The sequence below is a fragment of the Triticum urartu genome, chromosome 1 (assembly GCF_003073215.2).
Source record: "Triticum urartu cultivar G1812 chromosome 1, Tu2.1, whole genome shotgun sequence".
Lineage (NCBI taxonomy): Eukaryota > Viridiplantae > Streptophyta > Magnoliopsida > Poales > Poaceae > Triticum > Triticum urartu.
The window spans coordinates 261,205,826-261,228,976 of record NC_053022.1 but is presented as its reverse complement, the minus strand read 5'-3'; the positions used below and the strand labels follow the sequence as shown (position 1 = coordinate 261,228,976).

The following is a 23,151-nucleotide window of genomic DNA, read 5'->3' as shown; positions in this document are numbered from 1 at the left end:
ACGTGATCGGGTACAAACTCGTAAGTAAAGAAGATTTCTAAGAGTTGTTGAACCGTAGTGCGGACTCGGTTCAATTATCGGTGTCTTTGAGTGTTTAATAACTCAGAGGTCGTGAAAAATTGGAATCAGTGAGAATGTAGTACTTGATGAAGAACTCATAAGAAGTTATGCAGTTCCGTGATAATCTCGAGATACCAGAGGGTATACTCGCAGGTAGAGCAGAATAGAGGTTGGATAGATGTATTGATCTGTAGAAGACAAGTATTTCAACTTGTCCGAGAAATGGGAACAAAGAAGAACAATATGGTCGGAACCACAATTGCAAAAGACCAGTTCCCAGATATAAGTGAACTTATACCAAGGGAATAATTAATTTAAGAGAAGCTTCGATGATAAGATCTACATCGTATACATGGGCATGAACACAAAGTTCAAGGTCGAATCCCACTTCTCCGATGCATGACCCTTCATTCGCTTCTCGCGTTCGATGAAGTTGAGTGTTGAAATTTTATCTGGCAAAATACCAGAAGAGTATGACTCGTGAAAACTTTCGGGTTCGCACGGATTAGAGAAGGCATAGGTTCAACCATCGGGGCTTCTTAGAACATATACCATGAACTTCAGTAGTAAATAACACAAGCTCAAAAGTAGAGTATGGTTATCACAGCAGAGGATACAAATTACTAAAGGCATTATATACCCATGGAAAGGCTCACCAGGTTATTGAATATGAAGGACACTGTCGGATAATAATCCAACAAGGGGTCTTGTGGTCTACCACGGAGCTGGTGCGAGTATCGGTACTCTACCAGAGGAAGAAGGAACGAAAGGGCATCGGATTATAGAAACAACAAACTAATTCAAAGCTCAAATGCAAAAGGAATTATCATTCCCAAATCAAGGGATCAAAAGCCAACAGTCTGATTAAGAATGGATAAGTTGAATAGACTTAGGGGTACAATCAACGGCAATTTGATTGGTCGATAACCAGCTCATGTTCAAAATGACATGTGAGCCAGAAAGATAATTTAAAAGGATCAACCGATGATTGCGTGCATTCGCACTCATGTTGAATCAACATGATCAAAATGATGGTGTCAAAGGAGACTAATGAATATTGCCAAACATATGGGAAGCATCCATAATGCGAGTAGACAAGTATTTGCAGAGCAATAAAGCTGCTAAGGATTTTCGAAGGATCGAGCAGTATTTTGAAGACTTTTGTGAAACACCTGAACAACTAGGGATGAGCGGATACTCGGTAAGTGCGAGGAATTATCCGTAGGGGGTATTCATGGGGCAAGAACTACAAGGCGGCAAGATCAAAGGATTCTCGAAATAACGAAGAGCAGTTCGAGGCATCTTGTATTAACAAGATCAATGGGGTTGAACGTAAGACTGGCAAGTGTATGTAGTTATCCCTAAGGATATAACAACGGTAGGGAATGCAAAAAAGCGATGACACAAAGTCTTGAGAGAACACTATAAAGGATCTTCGGAATCTTCTCGTGCAGTAGATGATCATCTGTACTAAGGGGCTCTCCGGGAGAAAGTATTTACGAGAACCTAGAGTTAGTTTTGTTTTTAGCAAAATCATTTAATCTGAATAGAAGAGAGATCAGAGTCCCAGAGCATAGATGAGGAATAAAAGATCCTAATACCACCCAATGGCGACGTGTGCCCATGGGCCGCACAGCCATGTTAGTAAAATAGTTTTCATCGACTAGACTCAGCTTCGGCCAAGGAGTGTGGAAGGGGGATTCCTACAGGCAGTCGGCTCTGATACCAACTTGTGACGCCCCCCGATTTGACCGTACACTAATCATACACGCAAACGTGTACGATCAAGATCAGGGACTCACGGGAAGATATCACAACACAACTCTACAAATAAAATAAGTCATACAAGCAGCATATTACAAGCCAGGGGCCTCGAGGGCTCGAATACAAGATCTCGATCATAGATGAGTCAGCGAAAGCAACAATATCTGAGTACAGACATAAGTTAAACAAGTTTGCCTTAAGAAGGCTAGCACAAACTAGGATACAGATCGAAAGAGGCGCAGACCTCCTGCTTGGGATCCTCCTAAACTACTCCTGGTCGTCGTCAGCGGGCTGCACATAGTAGTAGGCACCTCCCGAGTAGTAGTAGTCGTCGTCGACGGTGGCGTCTGACTCCTGGACTCCAATGTCTGGTCGCAGCAATCGAGTAGAAAGGGGGAAAAGAGGGAGCAAAGCAACCGTGAGTACTCATCCAAAGTACTCACAAGCAAGGATCTACACTACATATGTATGCATTGGTATCAAATGGAATAAGGGTATCATATGTGGACTGAACTGTAGAATGCCGGAATAAGAGGGGGATAGCTAGTCCTTTCGAAGACTACGCTTCTGGTAACCTCCATCTTGCAGCAGGAGAAGAGAGTAGATGGTAAGTTCACCAAGTAACATCGCATAGCATAATCCTAACCGATGATCCTTCCCTCGTCGCCCTGTGAGAGAGCGATCACCGGTTGTATCTGACACTTGGAAGGGTGTGTTTTGTTAAGTATCCGGTTCTAGTTGTCATAAGGTCAAGGTACAACTCTGGGCCGTCCTTTTACCGAGGGACATGGCTATTTGAATAGATCAACTTCCCTGCAGGGGTGCACCACATTCCCAACACGCTCGATCCCCTTTGTCTGGACACACTTTTCTGGGTCATGCCCGGCGTCGGAAGATCAACACGTCGCAGCCCTACCTAGGCACAACAGAGAGGTCAGCACGCCGGTCTAAATCCTATGGCGCAGGGGTCTGGGCCCATCGCCCATTGCACACCTACACGTTGCGTACGCGGCCGGAGAGCAGACCTAGCAACCTCCATTACAAAGGAAGTTGCGTTACGCGGTCCAATCCGGCGCGCGTCGCTCAATCGCTGACGTCACGAAGGCTTTGGCTAATACCACGACGTCGAGTGCCCATAACTGTCCCCGCGTAGATGGTTAGTGCGTATAGGCCAGTGGCCAGACTCAGATCAAATACCAAGATCTCGTTAAACGTGTTATCTTGAAATAACCGTGAACGCCGACCAGGGCCAGGACCACCTCTCTCCTAGGTGGTCTCAACCTGCCCTATCGCTTCGCCACAAATATCCACACAGAGGGCCGTTGGGACAAAGGTCCTTTCAGCCCCCAATCCGTGAATCACTCATGGGCGCTCCACGAGCCGACCCGAGTTTAGTCACCACATGTATCATGTATAAAGTATATAGTATATACTCGTGATCACCTCCCGAGTGATCACGACCCGATAGTATAGCATGGCAGATGGACAAGTAGGTAGGGCCACTGATGATAAACTAGCATCATATACTAAGCATTAGGATTGCAGGTAAAGGTAACAACAATAGTAGCAAGGACATGCTATGCATCAGGATAGGATTAACGGAAAGCAGTAACATGCTACACTACTCTAATGCAAGCAGTATAGAGAAGAGTAGGCGATATCTGGTGATCAAGGGGGGGCGCTTGCCTGGTTGCTCTGGCAAGAGAGAGGGGTCGTCAACATCGTAGTCGAACTGGGGGTCGCTGGCAGTCTCGGGGTCTACCGGAAAGAAGTAACGGAGGGGGAACACAATAAATAACAAAGCAATCAAAGCAACACAAGGCATAACATAGCAATACGCGGTGCTAGGTGTGCCCTAACGCAGTACTAGGTGATATCGGGAAAGGGGGGAAACATCCGGGAAAGTATTCCCGATGTTTCGCGTTTTCGGATAGATGAACTAGAGGAGGAAAGTTGCGTGTTTGCTATGCTAGGGATGCGTGGCGGACAAACAGGCTGCGTATCCGGATTCGTCTCGTCGTTCTGAGCAACTTTCATGTACAAAGTTTTTCGATCCGAGCTACGGTTTATTTTATATTAATTTTAAAAGATTTAAATCATTTTAGGATTTATTTAATTAATTAATTCAACATTATCCAGAATAGTGTTTGCTGACATTAGCATGACATCAGCACGACGTCAGCAGTTGACCTGGTCAACCTGACACGTGGGTCCCGTTCGTCATTGACACATTTAATTAAGAGGTTAATTAAACAGGGTCAATTAGTTTAATTAGTGGTTAGGTTAATCTAATCAGGATTAAATAGTTTAATTAATTCTTTAATTAATTAATTAAGATTAATTAAGTTATTTATTTATTTAATTATTTATTTTATTTATTTATTATTATTATTGTTTTAATAATTTAAAAAAACATTCTGCGCGTGGGGCCCATATGTCATAGGCCCCGGGGGGCCATAGCGGGCACGGCTAACGGGGCTGCGGGCGGGACAGCCCCGAGCGCTGTGAGCGGGCACAACCGCGGGGACGCGGTGGCCGGCGACGGCGACCGGCGCTGAGGCGCCACGGGGGGTGGCAGGGGAGCGCGAGCGCGGAGCAGCGAGTAGGGCGACCGGCGTGGTGGTGAGGGAAGGCGGGGCAGCGGCGGAGGCAGGGCGCGAGCGTGCAGGTGCCCGACTCGGCCAGCGAGCGCGGGGACCGCGGCCATGGCGAGGCCAGGAGGTCGCCGCAACGGCTGACGAACGGTGGAAGCGGGCGGTGAGCGAGGGGCGCGGGCTCACGACGTGGTGCCGGGATCGGGGCAACGTTTGTCGAGGGGGCAGCGGTGACGGCGCGACGAAGAGGAGGCAGTCCGGTGAGGGAGAACCGACGAGGCGGCGATCCGACGACGGCGTTGAGCAGCGGGGGCGCGTCGGGCGGTGGAGGTTCCGGGCGGCGGCGGCGAGCGGTTCCCATCCTCGATCCGGTTCCAATCGGGGGGAGAGGGGGAGGGGATATTTTGCGGGAGGGGGTGTGTGGTGTCGGTGGGTTGGACCGAGGGGAATGGGGGTTATGAAGTGCGCGGGGTGGGCCGGCCTGGTGGGTCGTGGCCTAATTGGGCCGGTGGCCTGCTGGGCCGGAGGCCCGGGAGGGGGGGGGTTCCTTTCCTCTTTTTTGTTTGTTTTCTTTTTTTGTATTTTCTTTCATTTATTTATTTTCTTTTCTGTTTTCTTTTAACTTCCAATTTATTTTAACTCTATTAATATAAATAATTAGTGCCTAGATTAGTGTTGTAAATTAAGCCTCTGCCATAAAAGCTTGACTTCCAAATAAATTAGTTTAGGATTTTATAAAATACAAAAGTCATTTATTTAATTGTTTTAGCCACTGGGTTAATTACTTTTGAGCATTTAAACATGTTTTAAAGGTTTGGTTTCTCCACCAATATTTATTATGAATTACGTGCTACATTTAGAATATTTTAGTTTTGACTTTTGTAAACTCTTCTAGTTTGACTTTATTTCAAATTTGAATTTGAACGAGTTTTGAATCATCGCGAGATTATCAACAATAATCGTGGTGACATGGCAACATTAGTAGAGGGTTACTGTAGCTTAATTATCCGGGCGTCACAGAGAAAATCATCTGCAAAAAGAAGATGAGAGCTGGATGGTGCATTACGACACACTTTAATACCTTCCAGTCCACCCACCTCTTCCTCATGAGCCAACATGCTTGATAATCCTTCTAAACATAACAGAAATAAATAAGGGGTCTCCTTGCCTCAAACCTCTAATGGGTAATATATCTTCAATTTCTGTACCATTAAACCTTATCTTATACCTTACCGAAGAGACACATTCCATGATCATCTCTATCCAACCTGGATCAAATCCAAGTTTTAACATCATTTTCCTCAGAAAACCCCACTCCACACGATCATACGCCTTCACCATGTCCAATTTGATAGCACAATACCCATTAGAGCCATGGTTTTTTTCTTTATTGCATGGAAGCATCCATATGCAATTAGCACATTATCTGTTATAAGTCTCCCTGGCACAAAAGCACTTTGTGTGGGGGATATAATCTCAGGGAGTACTTTCTTCAACCTGTTTGCATGCATATTTGAAATAATTTTATAAATCACATTGCAAAGACTTATAGGCCTGAACTGTGTGATTACCTCTGGACTATCCACCTTTGGTATTAGCACAATATTTGTGTGATTCCATTCTTCTGGTATCTTTATCATGTGTATTGCTTCCAAGACCTCATCAGTGAGCTCCTCCCCCGAGATATGCCAAAATCTCTTATAAAAGACTGCATGTAGCCCGTCCGGACCAGGTGCTTTCATGTCCCCGATTTGAAATAGTGCCTTTCGGACCTCTTCCCGGGTATATGTTGCTGTTAGCAAGCTACTCATCTCAGGTGTAACACGTGGTTTCACTGCCTGCAACAATTGCTGATCACATTCGGCACCATCAGAATGAAAAAGTCCATCAAAATAATCACGAATCAGTGGACTAAGGTTATCATTACCCTCAGTCCACCCATTATTATTATTACGAAGCCGTTTAATCATATTTCTCCTTCTCCTCGCTGAGGCAAATTGATTAAAATATTGTGTATTATGATCGCCTTTCCGTAGCCATCTAACTCTACCTTGCTGGGCCCAAAAAATTTCTTCTTGGTCCAATTTTTTTATGAGGACCGAGAGTTCTTTTTGCTTTGCCCTGACCTCCTCCGTATATGGTGCCTGCATGAGTATCTCCAGCTTCTTCTGAGCTTTATTGAGTCGGGCTCGAGGCCCTTTCAGCGTTTTCCTATCCCAATCATGCTGATCAAGGTGAACTGAATCAATTTTCCCTTTCACAGTAGGGTGTAAGCCTTGGTGAACGGCCTTCTGCCAGGATGTCCTTACCGCCTCTTCAACAGTTTCTTCTTGTAACCATCTAGCCTCAAAACGTCGCTTGAACTTGGGTCTATTCTCTGCTACACCAGAGAGATATTCTGTATCTAACAAGATGGGTCGATGATCAGATTTTCCCATCTCCAGGTTGCACAAGCCTGCATACGGGTGCATGCCCATCCATTCAACGTTTGTAACAACTCTGTCTAAGCTTTCCTTCAGTCTGCCTATAAACCATGCGAACTTATCGCCAACATACCCCATATCCTCTAAGGAGCAGTCAGAAAGAGCATCTTGGAACGTTGCCAGACGGGATTGATGTCGTGGCACCCCACCCTCCTTCTCAGAGGATAGCAAGATCTTGTTGAAGTCACCAATGATGACCCACGATAGCCTAGAGTGTGCATGCAGGTCTCGGATGTACTGATAAGTGCGGTCCTTGTGCTCCCAGCTAGGCTCTCCGTAGATTCCAGTCAACCTCCATATGTTTCCATTTGTTTCATGCACATTCACATCAATTCCCGCAAGAGTGGTGGTTTGGGAGTAGATCATCACCTCCTTCTTCCAAACCATCAAGAGCCCACCCTTTCTGCCATCCATGCTTGGTGCAACTATTCTTTCATCCATGCCAAGTTTCCTCATTAGCGCTTCTGCCTTATCATCATCCAAGTGTGTTTCAGACAGAAAAAACACATCGGGTTTATGCCGCCTCTGGAACTCCAGAAGCGACTGAACTGTCAGGGCGCCTAAGATGCCCCGACAGTTCCAGCTTATAATCTTCATTGGCCCCGGTGATCACCCTCAAGGGGTATCGCCGATTCATCAGTTGGTAGGCTAGCTGCAGCTGATGTCGCCCTCAGCCTCTTAGGATCGTGAATCTTTTCTGGTGTACTCATCTGGCTCTTCTCCACTATTGCACTTTTCCCAGCTTTGAGCAGCCCAACTTTCTCATTGACAAATCCTGGTGGTGGAGTTAAGCCATCCCTCCCACCATGTTGTAGCACCACTCCATCTTGACCAATAAGCCTTTTTTTCCATCGGGACAACAGCCCCCTGGTTACTCGACCTCCCATGATCTAGCTCCATATCATTATTTTCTTCAGAATTTGGGTCACCTGAGTTACCTCTTCCTCTTCCCAGATCATCCCTCTCCCTAGGTCTTCCCATGTTTGTCCTTCCTCTACCACTGCCAGATCCACCAGAGGGACCATCAAAGTTCACCAGAAGCCAATCTCCCCACTCCCAATCCTCTGCCTTGTGCATGCCATCCCCGCATTCAGTTACCAGATGTCCGATCAGGCCACAAAAATCACAGAAATCAGGCAGCTTTTCGTATTCAACATGGTACCTTTTACTCTCCTTCAACGTCAGCAGAACAAACCGAACAATGTGGGTGTCCAGCATTATGTGCACTCGGGCTCTCAAGTATTTTGCTGGGTTGATACGACCCTCATTGACAACAACTTTGATAGGGGGATGCCCACCTTCCTGGCTATTTTCTCAGCAATCTCTGTTTTCTTCATGAGGCCATCCGGTATGCCAATTATGCGTGCCCAGACCGCAATCCGATCTAGTTTGTACTCCTCTACATTCGTCAATCCATCATATTCTTCCAGCACTACCGCGGCGTTTCTGAACAGCCATGGGCCGCTGTTCATAACGCGATTCCAATCGCCCAAGCACATGAATGGGCAAGGAAGATGTTTGGTTTCTTATCCTTAAAGATCACTCCCTGCGCCGGCGACCAGGCGTTCCTCATCTCCTTATACAAAGCGACATGACTGAAGGGTTTGGACGTATAAACCCTAAAAATTGCAATCCAACGTGTTTCTTCTATTAATCCTTCAATCTCTCCTGACAGATCCAGATCCTCTTCTTCCTCTTCATGAAGGTTCAGCCTTGAAAACCTATCTTTCAGATTTGCATATGTTCCTCGCGCATCGCGCCCACCTCCACTTCCTGACGCATCGCCCGCCGGCGCCTTTCCAATCCCTCTTCCCGCCATGCAGTCCGTCAAGGGGAGCCAACGGCTATCTGGGATCACGCACAGACCGTCGCGGAGAGTCCGTACGTGAGAATTTGGTGTAGATGTGATATATGTGGAACCCTAGCGGCGCGCCGCACGGGGATAGGTGGAACCCTAGCTACCTAGGGGAATCGTATGCCGGCGGATAGTTAGTCCGCCTTCTAACTGCGTTTTCCCTCTCGTTAGTGCACGCTTAGGTCTGATATTATTTACATCTTGCGTCAAATAAAATCCCTCGCAGATATTGAGTAGTGGTTAAGTTCTCCCAACACATAGTGGGCCCTAAAGGTTGGCCATTATTACTAACAGTATGTGTGCCCTCGTTTCTACAGTTCTATCGTCAGTTATCGTGTCGTTAGGTACTTGTACCGGCAGTTAAAAATGTCCCAACAGATTTTTAAACCTTTTTCAGGCATTTCTACCAATAGTTAATTATCCCTAATTAAGTGTTGTGGCGTAGTGCACCCGCTTCCATGACGGCAGCGACAACCCAAGTGACTCCAACTCCAGCTCGTCAACATTTCGGCCCTAACATCGCCACGCTGCCACAACCATACAATGGTTGTCGATGCTTCTCCATCTCCCTCTTAGCCTGGGTCTGGGAACGGACAAGGGGAATGAGAGGAATTGCTTGGCAAGTGGGTGAGGGTCGTTGTGTCATTGTGTGGGCAAATCGACGTTTGACGTTCACATGGTTCGCTTAGTGAGCAAATGGTTCCACGGGTGTGATGTGGCGCCAACCTTGCGCCAAGATCCATGCCGCGCCATCAGACGGAGTATGTTGTAATCTTACAAAAAATCAATCGCCGAAAATCTTCATCCATCATGATCCAACAAAGAAATTGCACTTTTCAGAAAAACATTGACAAGAGAACAAACGTTAATTACATATACGAGAGAAAACTCCGGAATAATCAACTTCCCGAGCAAAGCCTAAACATAAACCAAAAGCCGCTGTTGACAACTATCCAAATCATTCCCCACATAAAATAAACAGATCACATCACGACTTTACAGTTTCTTTTCACAAACACCATGGGCTGTTCAGCTGAGTTCCTTCTCTCCGAGCAGAGCTCTCATCTCATTTCTCTTGCGGACACCAACCCGGAGACGCCACAGATTGAGAGCAGAGTCTGGCGCCAGAGACGCCAAGAACCACTGGACGGAGTGGCGCCAGTAGGGGACGCATCTCGGCTCGTAGCCAATGCAGCGAATGGCAGCTTTGACGTACTCCTCGGGCGATGGTATGAACGGAGAGTGGCCCTTAACAGGCGACATCTTGGTGGCCACGTACAAAGGAATCTGCAGTGCATCACACTAATCTGTGACTTACTAGGATATTTCAATTCAATTCCAAAGTGCGTTTATTCTGTCTTCTGTGACACCGAGTACAGAATTACTTGGTGATCCATGAAGTTTGTGTGCATTTCACTAGTCGACGCAAACTATTTCGGATTTTCTATGTAAAGATGAAGAGGAGACTGCATGCATGCATACCTGGCATTGGACATCCACTCCGTACTGTTTGTATTCGACGCTTAGACTCCGAGATAGTTGATCAATATACCTAACAGGGTGGCCAAATGTAGAAATTAGAAATAGCAACACGTAATGCTGAATCTCACCCTCCTCGTGCTAAAAGCAAAGTTCATATTAGAGGTGTACCCAATAGAACACATATCAAAAACGGTGTGCATCACCATGGACTGTTCAACATCATCGGTTGATGGTTGTGCGCATCGACCGAAGCAGAGGCCGAAAGATTATCCTATATTTAAAATAGAATTATGGGTAGTTCGGTGTCATCACATCAAATTTTCCCCGATTTTGGAACTATGAGTTCAAAGTATTTAATTCGGGAGCGAGAAACTGGCTTTACTGTACATAAATGATACGTAGTATTTAATTTGAATACTATTTCTACAAAAAATATACCGATATAAACTTCAGATGTTCTATTTTCAAACGTTATAATTTTTGTGTTATATAATTTATATTAGGATGATAAAATTGACAATCTAAATATACGCGTAGGACTTGTAAACTGAAACAGAGGGAGTATCCGTTTGCTCCACTGATTACGGCGTACGTTGTTTATTGAAAGAACGATAATCTTCCCATCATCCATGGCCATATTAGGTGTGCATTAATATGCCTTGTGTGCTTGGGCCCGGTGGTAGATGTACCAAACATAGTACTATTTTTAAAAAAAATTCCAAACATATTACTATTGGCTGATCCACTATTGTCCAAGCTGCTTTTATTCGACCAATCGGTAGTGCAAATATGATGGTAGTACTACTATGTTTAGCATAGGACTACCATGCACTGAACCTTTTTTTTTCTCTCGGAGAGCGCCAAACTTGACTTAGTTTCACCAAAGGTTACCAGCACACAAAAGAAATGTCGATTAAAAGGTGTCTGCCAAACAATGTACTCCCTCCATTTCTAAATATAAGTTTTTTTTAGAAATTTTAATATAGAATACATACAGATCAAAATGAGTAATCTACACTGCAAAGTAGATCTATATACACTCGTATTTTAGTTTGTATTGAAATCTCTAAAAATATATATATTTAGTAACAGAGGGAGTAGATTTGAAGGGAACATGTGTGGAACGTAACACAGAAAAACATCAAAGTCTAGGAAGTTATTTTTTCTTAAAACAAAACTAAATAATCGTAATTCACACACAAACCAACAAAAACACAATTCAGGTCATGCAAAAGTAGTGATATGTTTAGTATCTGCATATAACGATAGGAGAAACACCGGAGATTCATCATAATATAAAAGATAATGCATAAAGTTATGGTTTTTCGAAGTCTCAATCAACCGAGATCTTCTCAATCAATTTAATTAAAAAAATGCAACTCCACTGAACTGAAGTTGTGCTTTTCTAAATCAACCGAGACTTAAGAAAATCTCAACGAAGACATAGACTTGCAAAAGTTTTACTGGTGTTATGAACAGTTGCCATCTAATATGATTTGGTTACTAGAAGTATTTTAAAAAGTAATGATCAGATGAACTGTAGAAATGGAATCAATTGATTCCGTCGATTAAGTAGGCCACGTGGACAGAAGATTAGACCCCCAAAAAACAAAACCACATGGGGACACATGTTGGAGCCCTGTAGCCTGAAACATATTTAACATATCATTATACTCACAACAAACAGTAACTAAGAGCATGTCTAACAGAGCCCTCAAACTGGTCAAACCCTCAAAATAACTGCCAGTTTGAGGATTGGGCAAAAAAAAGACGTAGATTAGTACCCTCAAATCCCTAAACCCTCAAAAAAAATTCCAGACCGAACCCTCAAGTTTGAGGCCAACCTGCACTAGTGAGGGTTGGAGGGCAATTTCCAGGGCCAATCCTCACTTGATCAACGAGCTGCGCGGGAATGAAATTTCCCCAACTGCCTCTCACCACTGCGCCGCCGCCGGCAACGGCCCCCGCGCCAACACCGGCGCCCGCCCCCCCCCCCCGCCCCCCCCCCCCCGCCACCCCCACCCCACCCCGCCGTCGCGGAGATGGTGGTGGCCACCCACGTCGGCCAAAAACAGTGGCGGTCGGGCACCCACGTCGATGAACAACGACGCATTCCGGCGGTGAGCAGTACACGACGTTGATGAAGACAGAGACGATTCCCTCGCTCCCGAGCGTCCGGCTCGATTCCCTTCGTGCAGACGAAAAGGACGACGAGACAGAGATTTTGAGGGTTGGTTTGAGAGCACTGATCTGCGCCAAGGATTTTCAGCCTTCAAAACGACATTTTCTCATCCCTTAAACTGGTTTTGAAGGTTGAGTTTTTAAGGGCTCTGTTAGACATGCTCTAAGCATTTTGCAAAACGAAAACGCTATGAAAGTTTCAGGCTACAGGGCTACTGCATGGAAGTTTTTACTAATATATCATTAAAATTGAGATCTTAAGAGCAACTCCAACGGTGTGCATCAAAATGCCTCTAAACCTCCGAATCTCATTGGTTCAGCCACTTTTTGCCTTGCAACGCTTTGCATCAAACGTCTGTGGATCAGTTCAGACACCTGAGTTTTCACAAATCAGAACTAAACATGAGGAACTCTGGGGTGTCTAGACAATCCGTTTGGCTCACTGTCAGTTGGATCATGTGTCCTCACATTTTATGTGTTTTTTTAGATCTGTCTGACTCACCCTACTATTGGGATTTGATGCCTATTTAATGTGTTCAGCTGGATGACCCTGTCATATCACACACATACTGTACATCCTTCTAGTTCTCTGCTGCCACTGCCAGAATATTTTATACGTCTCGTCGGAATGGCACACTACAGTGCCGAGCAATTGTAGCCGGCAAGGCAACGCTTGAACGGAGGGGCAGTGCAAGCACGATCGGGGCCTCGCAGGCTGCCGTCGCCAAGTGGAGAGGTAGAGGTATCCCCCCACACACGTGTGGACCCAGAACCTACTACGCAAAGATGGATCTGCATGAGTCATCGTACTTACGCTTTGCTTGCCGCGTACACGGCGTAGAGCGGGAACGCCGGCACCACCACGGACGACCCCGACCCGACGTTGACGATGGCGCCCCTCCCCTTGCCCGCCATCGCGGGCACGACGGCGCGCGAGATCCGCGTGGCCGCCTCCACGTTCACCCGCACCACGGCCTCCCACACCGGGGTCTCCACCTCGTGGAAGTAGGCCGCGCAAGGGTACGTCGCGCCGGCGTTGTTCACCAGGAGGCCCACGTCGAGCCCCTTCACGGCCACCGCCACCCTCGCAGCGCCCAGCGACAGCTCCGTCGCGTCGCCGGCGAGGTCGAACACCACGCTCTTGACCATGCAGGACGGCGCCGCATCCTTGGCCTCCTTGCTGACGCGGGACAGCTTGGCGGGGTTCCGGCCGACGAGGACGAGGTGGAGCCCCCTGCGCGCGAGCTCGAGCGCCAGCGCTCGGCCGATGCCGTCGGTGGCGCCGGTGACCACCGCCCACGCGCCGTAGCGCAGGCCAAGGTCCTTCCCCCGCCGGAGGAACGCGCGGTACAGCCACGCGAGGAAGGTCGCGGCGGATACAACAACGGCGTGGAGGCCGAGGGCGAGGAAGACCAGAAACCACAGCGGCGGCGGCGGCGGCGAGCCTGCCCCGCCGGCCGTCGAGACAATCTCTTCCAACTGAGGCATGGACTCGGGTAGCTCGCGAGCAGATCGAAGCACAAGAAAGGAACGAAGATGCAGTACTAAGCAAGTCCTGCTGCCATTAACTACAAGCCCGCAACAGCTAAGCCCCTGCTCGAGTCGGGACACAGATCAGGCAGCCATGAAGCACTAGCTCGGGGCTTGTACCGACCCGGCTTTGCTATTTTCAGAGCATATCATAGTACTGCCTCCGTCCCGGTGTATAAGTCATTCGCGTAGTTCTAGGTCGATAATTTAACTATCTAAATATGTATTATATGTGACTAAAAATATATATTTAGAAACTACATCTGCGTGGAAATCTAATAATATATTTTTCATGACATATAACACATATTTAATTCCTCAAATCGATGACCTAAAACTACGCGAATGACTTACGGAGGGAGTACGTAGGTAGAACCTTTAAATGGCTCGATTGAATGCAAAGGCGCCGTGGTGCCCAGCAGAGCCCACGAAGCGGTTGGGCATTATCGCCGCTGTGGAGAAGTCAGGAATTTTGCATGCATGGATGCTTGTACACTTGTCGAGTCAACAGTGTAATGAAGCTGGCGAGCAGCGGCGACGAGATGAGACGATCCGGCGGATCTATCGACCACCGCGGTCAAAATTTTGAATGACAAATGTACGTTTAGTTGTGGACGAAGGGAGTAGGGATGTAAACCGTTTCCGTTTAATCCTGTTTAAACTCACTTAAGATCTAATAGTTTAATAGTTTGTTTTCTAAGATGAACTACTGAGCTAGCTAAAACTAATTAAACGGTAGTACTTACGAACTCCGTTTATTTGCCATTTACATGCTTATACGAAAGTCTTATGCAAAGTTCCAACTAACCCAACCCCATTCCGGGGTGGCCCCTTCCTCCCTCATCTCCAATCACAAATCGCCACATTGTTCATTACATATGTGTAGCATTACTTAGCACTAAGCTCTCAAATCCTGAAAACTCCACCAAGCTTAACATGGAGCTTATGGCTGAGAGGACCGTCAAGCAGCCGCCTCCATGAGAAGGGCGAAACCACCGCTCGTACAATAATACTAGACATACGGACCCATTCCGGCCATGTTACAGATTCTCCTTCTAACTCATTGTTATAGAAACAAAAGACAGAAACAGGCAGCCGCCGCCTTCTCCTAAAAAAAAGCTAGGGTTTGTGTCTCTCGCCGGCTCCGCTTAGGTTCGCCTTGTCTCCGGTGGCCCTAAAGCCATGGGGCACGATGGATCCTCGCAAGGGCCAGCGGGAGGGCTTCGTTGTTAGTCCTTTCTTTCAGATTTGTTAGGGTTTATGTTCTGCTCAGTAAGGTGAGACGACGGCGTCTCCTTGAAGATGAAATAAATGTCTCATCACCTAGCCACCGTTTCGGTGGCGCGTCTAGCATCGTTGGTGGACTTGTGGAGGTGTGTCTCCCATGGATCTATCCTCGGTGGATTTGCTCGGATCTGGTTGTTGTTCGTCTATGTTCGTGTGTCTTCGGATTGGATCATTTCGATCTACCTTATTCTTCATCGGCGGCTGTTGCTATTCTGATGCGTTGGTCTTATGGGGCCTTAGTACGACGACTTCTCGACTGTCTACTACAACAAGTTGTGTCCGACTCCGGCGAAGGAGGGGCAATGACGGCGGCGCGTGTTCGGCTCGCTTCAGTGCTTGTAGTCGTCGCTAGGTGGTCTATGGGTCTGGATGTAATTTTTATTATTTCTAATGTTCATTGTACTCTCATGATTGAAAATGAGATGAGAAGTTTCCTCGCAAAAAAAAATTCTCCTTCTAACTAATCTTTGCACCACCTGAATTTCAGCTTGGATGGACCCCCTTCCTCCCCCAATTTTGAATTCTAATGGTCCACATAAATAGTCCGTTAAACTCATTAGAGAATTTGTTGATGTAGCATTATTCCCGCTTGTACAAGGGCTCTCATGAACGATCCTCTTATCTTATCTCAAACGTTTTTTAAGAACCCATCAAAGTTGTCAAAACTGGTTAACAGTGGAAGGTCATGTATAGTTTGTCCATTGGTGTTCTGTTCCACTCGAACCAACATAAAACTCAAGTTTGTCTTGTCTTGATTCAAGAATGAGGACGCTAAGAGCATCTCCAGCTGTTGGCCTCCCAGGCCGCGCTTTTACGCGCCCTCTGGGGGCGAGCTGGCGCTAAATCGGCGCAGGGGCCGGTTGGCCGTCCAGCCATCGCCCCCAGGTTGCCCCAGGCATCGATATTGGTTCACTTTTTGACTCACTTTCGGCGAATTAAGAGCCCATATGGGCGAGAATAGGTCCATATTCGACGGGGTTCGCCATGGTACGGCGTTGAATTATCAGCATATAAATATTTTTGTATCACATAGTTCATCACAGAAAATCAAATAGTGCAACAACAAATAGTTCAATACAAATTATATAGTTCAACAAATAAAAACTCATATTTCATCACACGTCGCGCCCGGCGTCGCCCTTGAGCCTCCATAGGTGCTCTATCAGATCCTGCTGCAGTTGATGATGCACCTGTGGGTCTTGGATCTCCCGACGCATACTAAGGTAGGCAGTCCAGGTTGCCGGTAGTTGGTGATCAACTTCGGCTAGAGGGCCTTGCCTGTAGTATGGTTCAGTGTCAAACACTAGGTCTTCTTGATCGTTTTTGATGATCATGTCGTGCAAGATGACACAGCAAGTCATGATCTCCCACATTTGATCTTTCGACCAGGTCTGAGCGGGGTACCGGACAACAGCAAATCGAGATTGGAGCACACCAAATGTCCGCTCGACATCCTTCCTGCAAGCCTCTTGAATCTTCGCAAACCAGGCATTCTTGCCTCCTGGCACAGGGTTTGAGATGGTCTTCACAAATGTCGACCATCTCGGATAGATGCCATCAGCTAGATAGTACCCCTTGTTGTAGTGCCGCCCATTGATCTCGAAGTTCACCGAAGAAGAGTGACCTTCAACAAGCTTGGCAAAGACAGGAGAGCACTGCAGCACGTTGATGTCATTGTGAGTTCCTGGCATACCAAAGAAGGAGTGTCAAATCCAGAGGTCCTGTGTGGCCACCGCCTCAAGTACCACACTGCAACCACCTTTGACGCCTTTGTACATCCCCTGCCAAGCAAATGGGCAATTCCTCCATTTCCAATGCATACAGTCGATGCCTCCAAGCATCCCAGGAAATCTTCTTGCTGCATTCCGTGCTAGGATCCGAGCAGTGTCTTCGCATTGGGTGTTCTTAAGTATTGCGGTCCAAACACTGCCACCACTGCCCGACAGAACTTGTAGAAACACTCTATGCTGGTGGACTCGGCCATGCGCCCATAGTCGTCGAGTGAATCACCGGGAGCTCCATATGCAAGCATCCTCATCGCTGTCATGCACTTCTGGATCGAGGTGAATCCAAGTTTGCCGGTGCAATCCATCTTGCACTTGAAGTAATTGTCGAACTCCCGGATGGAATTCACAATCCTGAGGAAGAGCTTTTGGCTCATCCGATAACGGCGCCTGTTGAGGCATATCTCTCTCGATGTGGTTTTGGTGATTGATGACAACGTATTTGCGAACTAATTGTGTGCTTTGAGCATTTCAGAGATTCATCCTTGGTACGAGACGATTTCTTCCCCTCGGAGTGTCATTCAAGATGGTGTAGCTCTTTCGTTTCTCTTTCTGTGGACTAGTTGCGTAGAGGGCACTGTACTATCAAGAGGGGTCCGCTGTGGTATTGCTTGGGTGGAATCAACACGTACACATCCACTTCTCACCCTTCGAGCCCTTCCACTTCGATGGAGAGATCTTTTCTCTGCTTGTGTGTCTTGTCTGGGTCCCAGCGGTAGTACCGTGGTACCCAGCGGTAGTACCGCTGAGGGGTCACAAGCGGTAGTACCGCTCCGCAGCGGTAGTACCGCCGGTGACTCCGCAGCAGTACTACGCTGGCTTGCCAGGTTCCTACCGCCTTGACTCGAGGGCTCTTTTTCTCGTATCGGGTTTTGCGGCACTAGTTGCGGCAGTAGAGGCGGTAGTGCCGCTTCTCAGCGGTAGTACCGCCCTTACTACCGCGGTAGTACCGTTCTAGGTCCAGGTCCCTGCCTCTCTCCTTTGCGCGGAAGTACTGCTAGGTGGAACGGTAGTACCGCTGGCTCAGCGGTAGTACCGCCCTTACCACCACAGTAGTACCGCTTTGCGTCCAGGTCCCTGATTCTCTCCTTTGCGCGGTAGTACCGCTAGGTGGAACGGCAGTACCGCTAGCTCAGCGGTGGTACCGCCCACCCAAGCGGTACTACCACCCTCTGCGGGGCTGTTTAGTGGGGCAATGGTTGGATTGTTGCCCTCACTATAAAAGGGGGTCCCCTTCTTCCCCATTGACCTATCGCTTCCCCCTCAAGCTCCATTAATGCTCCAAGCTCCATTTTCGCCCGATCTATCTCTCTAGCCAATCAAACTTGTTGATTTGCTTGGGAGTGGTTGAGAAGGCCCCGATCTACACTTCCACCAAGAGATTTTCGATTCCCCCACCTATCCCTAGCGGATATTTTTACTCTTGGGTGTTTGAGCACCCTAGACGGTTGAGGTCACCACGGAGCCATAGTCCATTGTGGTGAAGCTTCGTGGTATTGTTGGGAGCCTCCGATTAAGTTGTGGAGATTGCACCAACCTTGTTTGTAAAGGTCCGGTCGCCGCCTTCAAGGGCACCAATAGTGGAATCACGGCATCTCGCATTGTGTGAGGGCGTGAGGAGAATACGGTGGCCCTAGTGGCTTCTTGGGAAGCATTGTGCCTCCACACCGCTTTAACGGAGATGTACTTCCCCTCAAAAGGAAGGAACTTCGGTAACACATCCTCGTCTTCACCGGATCCACTCTTGGTCATCTCTTACCTTTACTTGTGCAAACTCTTTAGTGTTACTTCTCTTGCTTGCTTCCTTGTTTGTTGTTGTTGCATCATATAGTTTGCTCACCTAGTTGCTACAGTAATTCCCTGCTAATGATGCCACGTCACCAGGGTTACTGTTGTTAACCTCACGTTAGTTCAAAACCGGATTCAAAATTCTAATTCAAAATATGGCAAACCACAAAAGTTTTCGAACATCAAAACTAAATTGTTCGGGTTGTGTCAAATAATGCATAAGTAATTATGATGGAGGAGCACGTTTTTATAAAGTGTTTAAATGCTCTAATATAAATAAAATAGGATCAATCAAAATGATTTAAATGCCATTACTAATTAATAAAGTATCAAACTAAATTATATGGGGACTAGACTTTTGGTGGCAGTGCAGCTTATTGCATAGTATTTATATGTCAAGGCTCCACTTTTTACAAAAGTCATTTGGTTCAAGTTTTAAATGGAAAACAGGAGGTAACTAAAAGAAACAAAAAAAGAAAAGGGCAAAACAGAAAATAAAACAAGAGAAAAGGAAAACCCCCTCCCCTGGGCCAAGGCCCAGCTGGCCAGGCCAGGCCAGCCCACTCCCCACGTCGCCTCCTCCTCTGTTCACAGAGGGGGTCGTGGGCAGAGCCGATGCCCGCCACGGCACCGGCTGACGTCGTGGCGGCCATCCGGCCGGCGACCCCGGCCTACAAGACCCCGATGCCCCCTCCCTCTAACCCTAGCCCTAGATCCCCCTCGCTCGCGCTCTCCCCACAGCCTCTCGCTCACCCCTCCCCCTCTCTCTGTTTTGACGGCCGGGCGGGACGTCACCACGCCGTCGTCAAGCCCGCGGCCACCGGCCACCGCTCGCCGCACCGACGAGTTCAGGAGGATCGCCATCGTCGACCTCGTCCATCCAGAGCATCAAATCGAGCGGAGCCGCACCGATTCGCCGCCATCGATCTCGTCTTCGACATCCTGCACCGACGGCCGCCGTCGTCGATTCGCTCGACCCCGACCGTCCCCAGCCCCCCCGACCACGTCCCCGGCTCCTTGGTAAGCTTCTCCTCCGGATTCCCCCTTCCTCAGCCTTGATTTGGTCGCCGTTTGCCGTCCCGAGCTCATCCGAGTCCGCTTGTACGCGTAAGTACGTACGTGAGTGTTTGCTCGCGCTGCTCCTGCTGCCGCCACGCGCGGCCGCGCCGCGCCCGCCTGCGTCTACTGCTGCTCTTGCCGCGCGCCTCCCAACTGCTGCTGCTCGTGGCCGCTGCCTCATGTGTTGCCGTTGCTGCCGCTAAAACTCTGTTCCTGCTGCCTGCTGCTCGTTTTGGCCATGACCACTGTTGGAGAATCCTATTCTACCGCCTGCTCGTACGTGAATACTTACCTGGTCATCTGGTCATACTGCGTGTATACTACTAGATTAGTGGAGTTTGTTATGGTGTTAGTTGGCCTCACCTGCGTGTGCATGGGTTGTATATATGTACACTCGTGATGTATCAGTGAATGTGAGTTCAGTCTCTCTCGCGTCCATCTTCCTTGCAGCCACGGCCATGGCCGAGTGTGCTGCGTGGTGTGTGTGCGTGTGTGCTCTTAGTGTGTGGCCGACCCCATTAGAAAAGAAAAAAAAGAAATAATAATAAAGTAAATAATTAGTGGCTTAATTAATTAAATGATTACTAATTAGTTAATTAGCCTAATCACATTAACAGTGAGACCTGCAGCTTAGTTAGTCTAATCAGTAAATAAATACACTGTTAATTAAAGCAGGGGCACTGACATGTGAGGTCTGACCCATTTGACCAGTCAACGGTCCAGTCAAACTAAGACTGGATAGTTGACCAGGTCCAGCTGTCAGCCCCTAAGCACACTATGGGTACACGCTTTGGGTAACCATTGCATTTAGGTTTAATGAGTTTGAATTATTAATAATTAAAATAATTTCAGGAATTGTTTAAATTTTTTTTGAAAATTAATATAAAATAAACCGTAAGTCAGATGAAAATACTTTGTACATGAAAGTTGCTCAGAACGACGAGGCGAACCCGGATACGCAGCTCGTTCCTCCACCACGCATCCCTAGCATAGCGAACACGCAACTTTCCCCCTCCGGTTCATCTGTCCGAAAACGCGAAACACCGGGAATACTTTCCCGGATGTTTCCCCCTTCACCGCTACCACCTCGTACCGCGTTAGTGGCACACCTAGCATCACGCCTTGTCATGTCATGCATTTGTTTGCGATATATTTATTGTTTCTTCCCCCTCTTCTCTCGCTAGACACCGAGACCGACGCCGCTGCTACCCAGTACGACTACGGTGTTGACGCCCCCTCTCTCTTGCCAGAGCCACCAGGCAAGCCCCCCCTTTGATCACCAGATATCGCCTACTCTTCTCTATACTGCTTGCATTAGAGTAGTGTAGCATGTTACTGCTTTCCGTTATTCCTATCCTGATGCATAGCCTGTCCTTGCTACTACTGTTGTTACCATTACCTGCTATCCTACTGCTTAGTATAGGATGCTAGTGTTCCATCAGTGGCCCTACACTCTTGTCTGTCTGCCATGCTATACTACTGGGCCGTGATCACTTCGGGAGGTGATCACGGGCATACAATATACTTTACACAGTTACATTACTTATGATACTGTTCGGAGATGGGGGCTGAAGAGGCAGGTGGCTCCATCCCAGTAGAGGTGGGCCTGGGTTCCCGACGGCCCCCGACTGTTACTTTGAGGCGAAGCGACAGGGCAGGTTGTGACCACCTAGGAGAGAGGTGGGCCTGGCCCTGGTCGGTGGTTCGCGGATACTTAACACGCTTAACGAGATCTGGGTATTTGATCTGAGTTTGGCCATTTGGTCTATACGCACTAACCATCTACGCAGGGACAGTTATGGGCACTCGACGTCGTGGTATTAGCCAAAGCCTTCGTGACGTCAGCGACTGAGTGGCGCGCGCCGGATTGGAACGTAAGCCTGCTCTTGTATTAAGGGGGCTAGTTCTGCTTCCGGCCGCGTACGCAACGTGCAGGTGTGCTAAGGGCGATGGGCCCAGACCCCTGTGCGCTTAGGTTTAGACCGGCGTGCTGACCTCTCTGTTGGTCTAGGTGGGGCTGCGACGTGTTGATCTTCCGAGGCCGGGCATGACCCAGGAAAGTGTGTCCGGCCAAATGGGATCGAGCGTGTTGGGGTATGTGGTGCACCCCTGCAGGGAAGTTAATCTATTCGAATAGCCGTGATCTTCGGTAACAGGACGACTTGGAGTTGTACCTTGACCTTATGACAACTAGAACCGGATACTTAATAAAACACACCCTTCCAAGTGCCAGATACAACCGGTGGTCGCTCTCTCACAGGGCGACGAGGGGAGGATCATCGGTTAGGGTTATGCTATGCGATGCTACTTGGAGGACTTCAGTCTACTCTCTTCTACATGCTGCAAGACGGAGGCTGCCAGAAGCGTAGTCTTCGACAGGATTAGCTATCCCCCTCTTATTCTGGCGTTCTGCAGTTCAGTCCACCGATATGGCCTTTACACATATACCCATGCATATGTAGTGTAGCTCCTTGCTTGCGAGTACTTTGGATGAGTACTCACGGTTGCTTCCCCTTCTTTTCCTTCTATCCCTTCTACCTGGTTGTCGCAACCAGATGTTGGAGCTCAGGTTCCATACGCCACCTTCGATGACGACTCCTACTACACCGGAGGTGCCTACTACTACGTGCTGCCCACTGACGACGACCAGGAGTAGTTTAGGAGGATCCCAGGCAGGAGGGTTGCGCCTTTTTCGATCTGTATCCCAGTTTGTGCTAGCCTTCTTAAGGCACACTTGTTTAACTTATGTCTGTACTCAGATATTGTTGTTTCCGTTGACTCGTCTATGATCGAGCTCTTGTATTCGAGCCTTCGAGGCCCCTGGCTTGTAATATGATGCTTGTATGACTTATTTTATTTGTAGAGTTGTGTTGTGATATCTTCCCGTGAGTCCCTGACCTTGATCGTACACGTTTGCGTGTATGATTAGTGTACGGTCAAATCAGGGGCGTCACAAGTTGGTATCAGAGCCGACTGTCTGTAGGAATCCCCCTTCCACACTCCTTGGCCGAAGTTGAGTCTAGTCGATGAAAATTGTTTTACTAACTTGGCTGTGCGGCCCTTGGGCCCACGTCGCCATCGGGTGTTATTAGGATCTTTTATTCCTCGATCCTTACTCTGGGACTCTGAACTCTCTCCTATTCGGGTTTAATGAATTTACTAAAAATCTAACTTAGGTTCTCAAAAATACTTTCTCGCGGAGAGCCCCTTCAGTCCAGATGATCGCCGGCTGCACTAGAAGATTTCGAAGATACTCTCCGATATTCTGTCGAGACCTTGTGCGT

At 47.9% G+C, this 23,151-nt stretch overlaps 1 protein-coding gene across 1 annotated transcript; it reads right to left on the bottom strand.

The window, feature by feature from the left end:
• Positions 1 to 9,567: 9,567 nt before the first annotated feature.
• On the bottom strand, positions 9,568 to 14,103 carry LOC125506723 (very-long-chain 3-oxoacyl-CoA reductase-like protein At1g24470). The gene is made up of 3 exons (XM_048671464.1): positions 13,234 to 14,103; positions 10,239 to 10,308; positions 9,568 to 10,043 (listed from the first exon to the last, which is right to left on the bottom strand). The coding sequence occupies exons 1-3, from the start codon at positions 13,905 to 13,907 to the stop codon at positions 9,786 to 9,788; spliced, it is 1,002 nt and encodes a 333-aa protein (XP_048527421.1). The 5' UTR covers positions 13,908 to 14,103; the 3' UTR covers positions 9,568 to 9,785.
• Between the last annotated feature and the right edge of the window lie 9,048 nt (positions 14,104 to 23,151).

Excerpts from the sequence above, each read along its gene's own strand:
- LOC125506723 (XM_048671464.1), bottom strand. The coding sequence starts at position 13,907 with ATGCCTCAGTTGGAAGAGATTGTCTCGACGGCCGGCGGGGCAGGCTCG. Across the intron at positions 10,309-13,233 it reads GTGTACGCGGCAAGCAAAGC|GTATATTGATCAACTATCTC; the intron begins GTAAGTACGATG and ends CCACCCTGTTAG. Across the intron at positions 10,044-10,238 it reads GAGTGGATGTCCAATGCCAG|ATTCCTTTGTACGTGGCCAC; the intron begins GTATGCATGCAT and ends GATGCACTGCAG.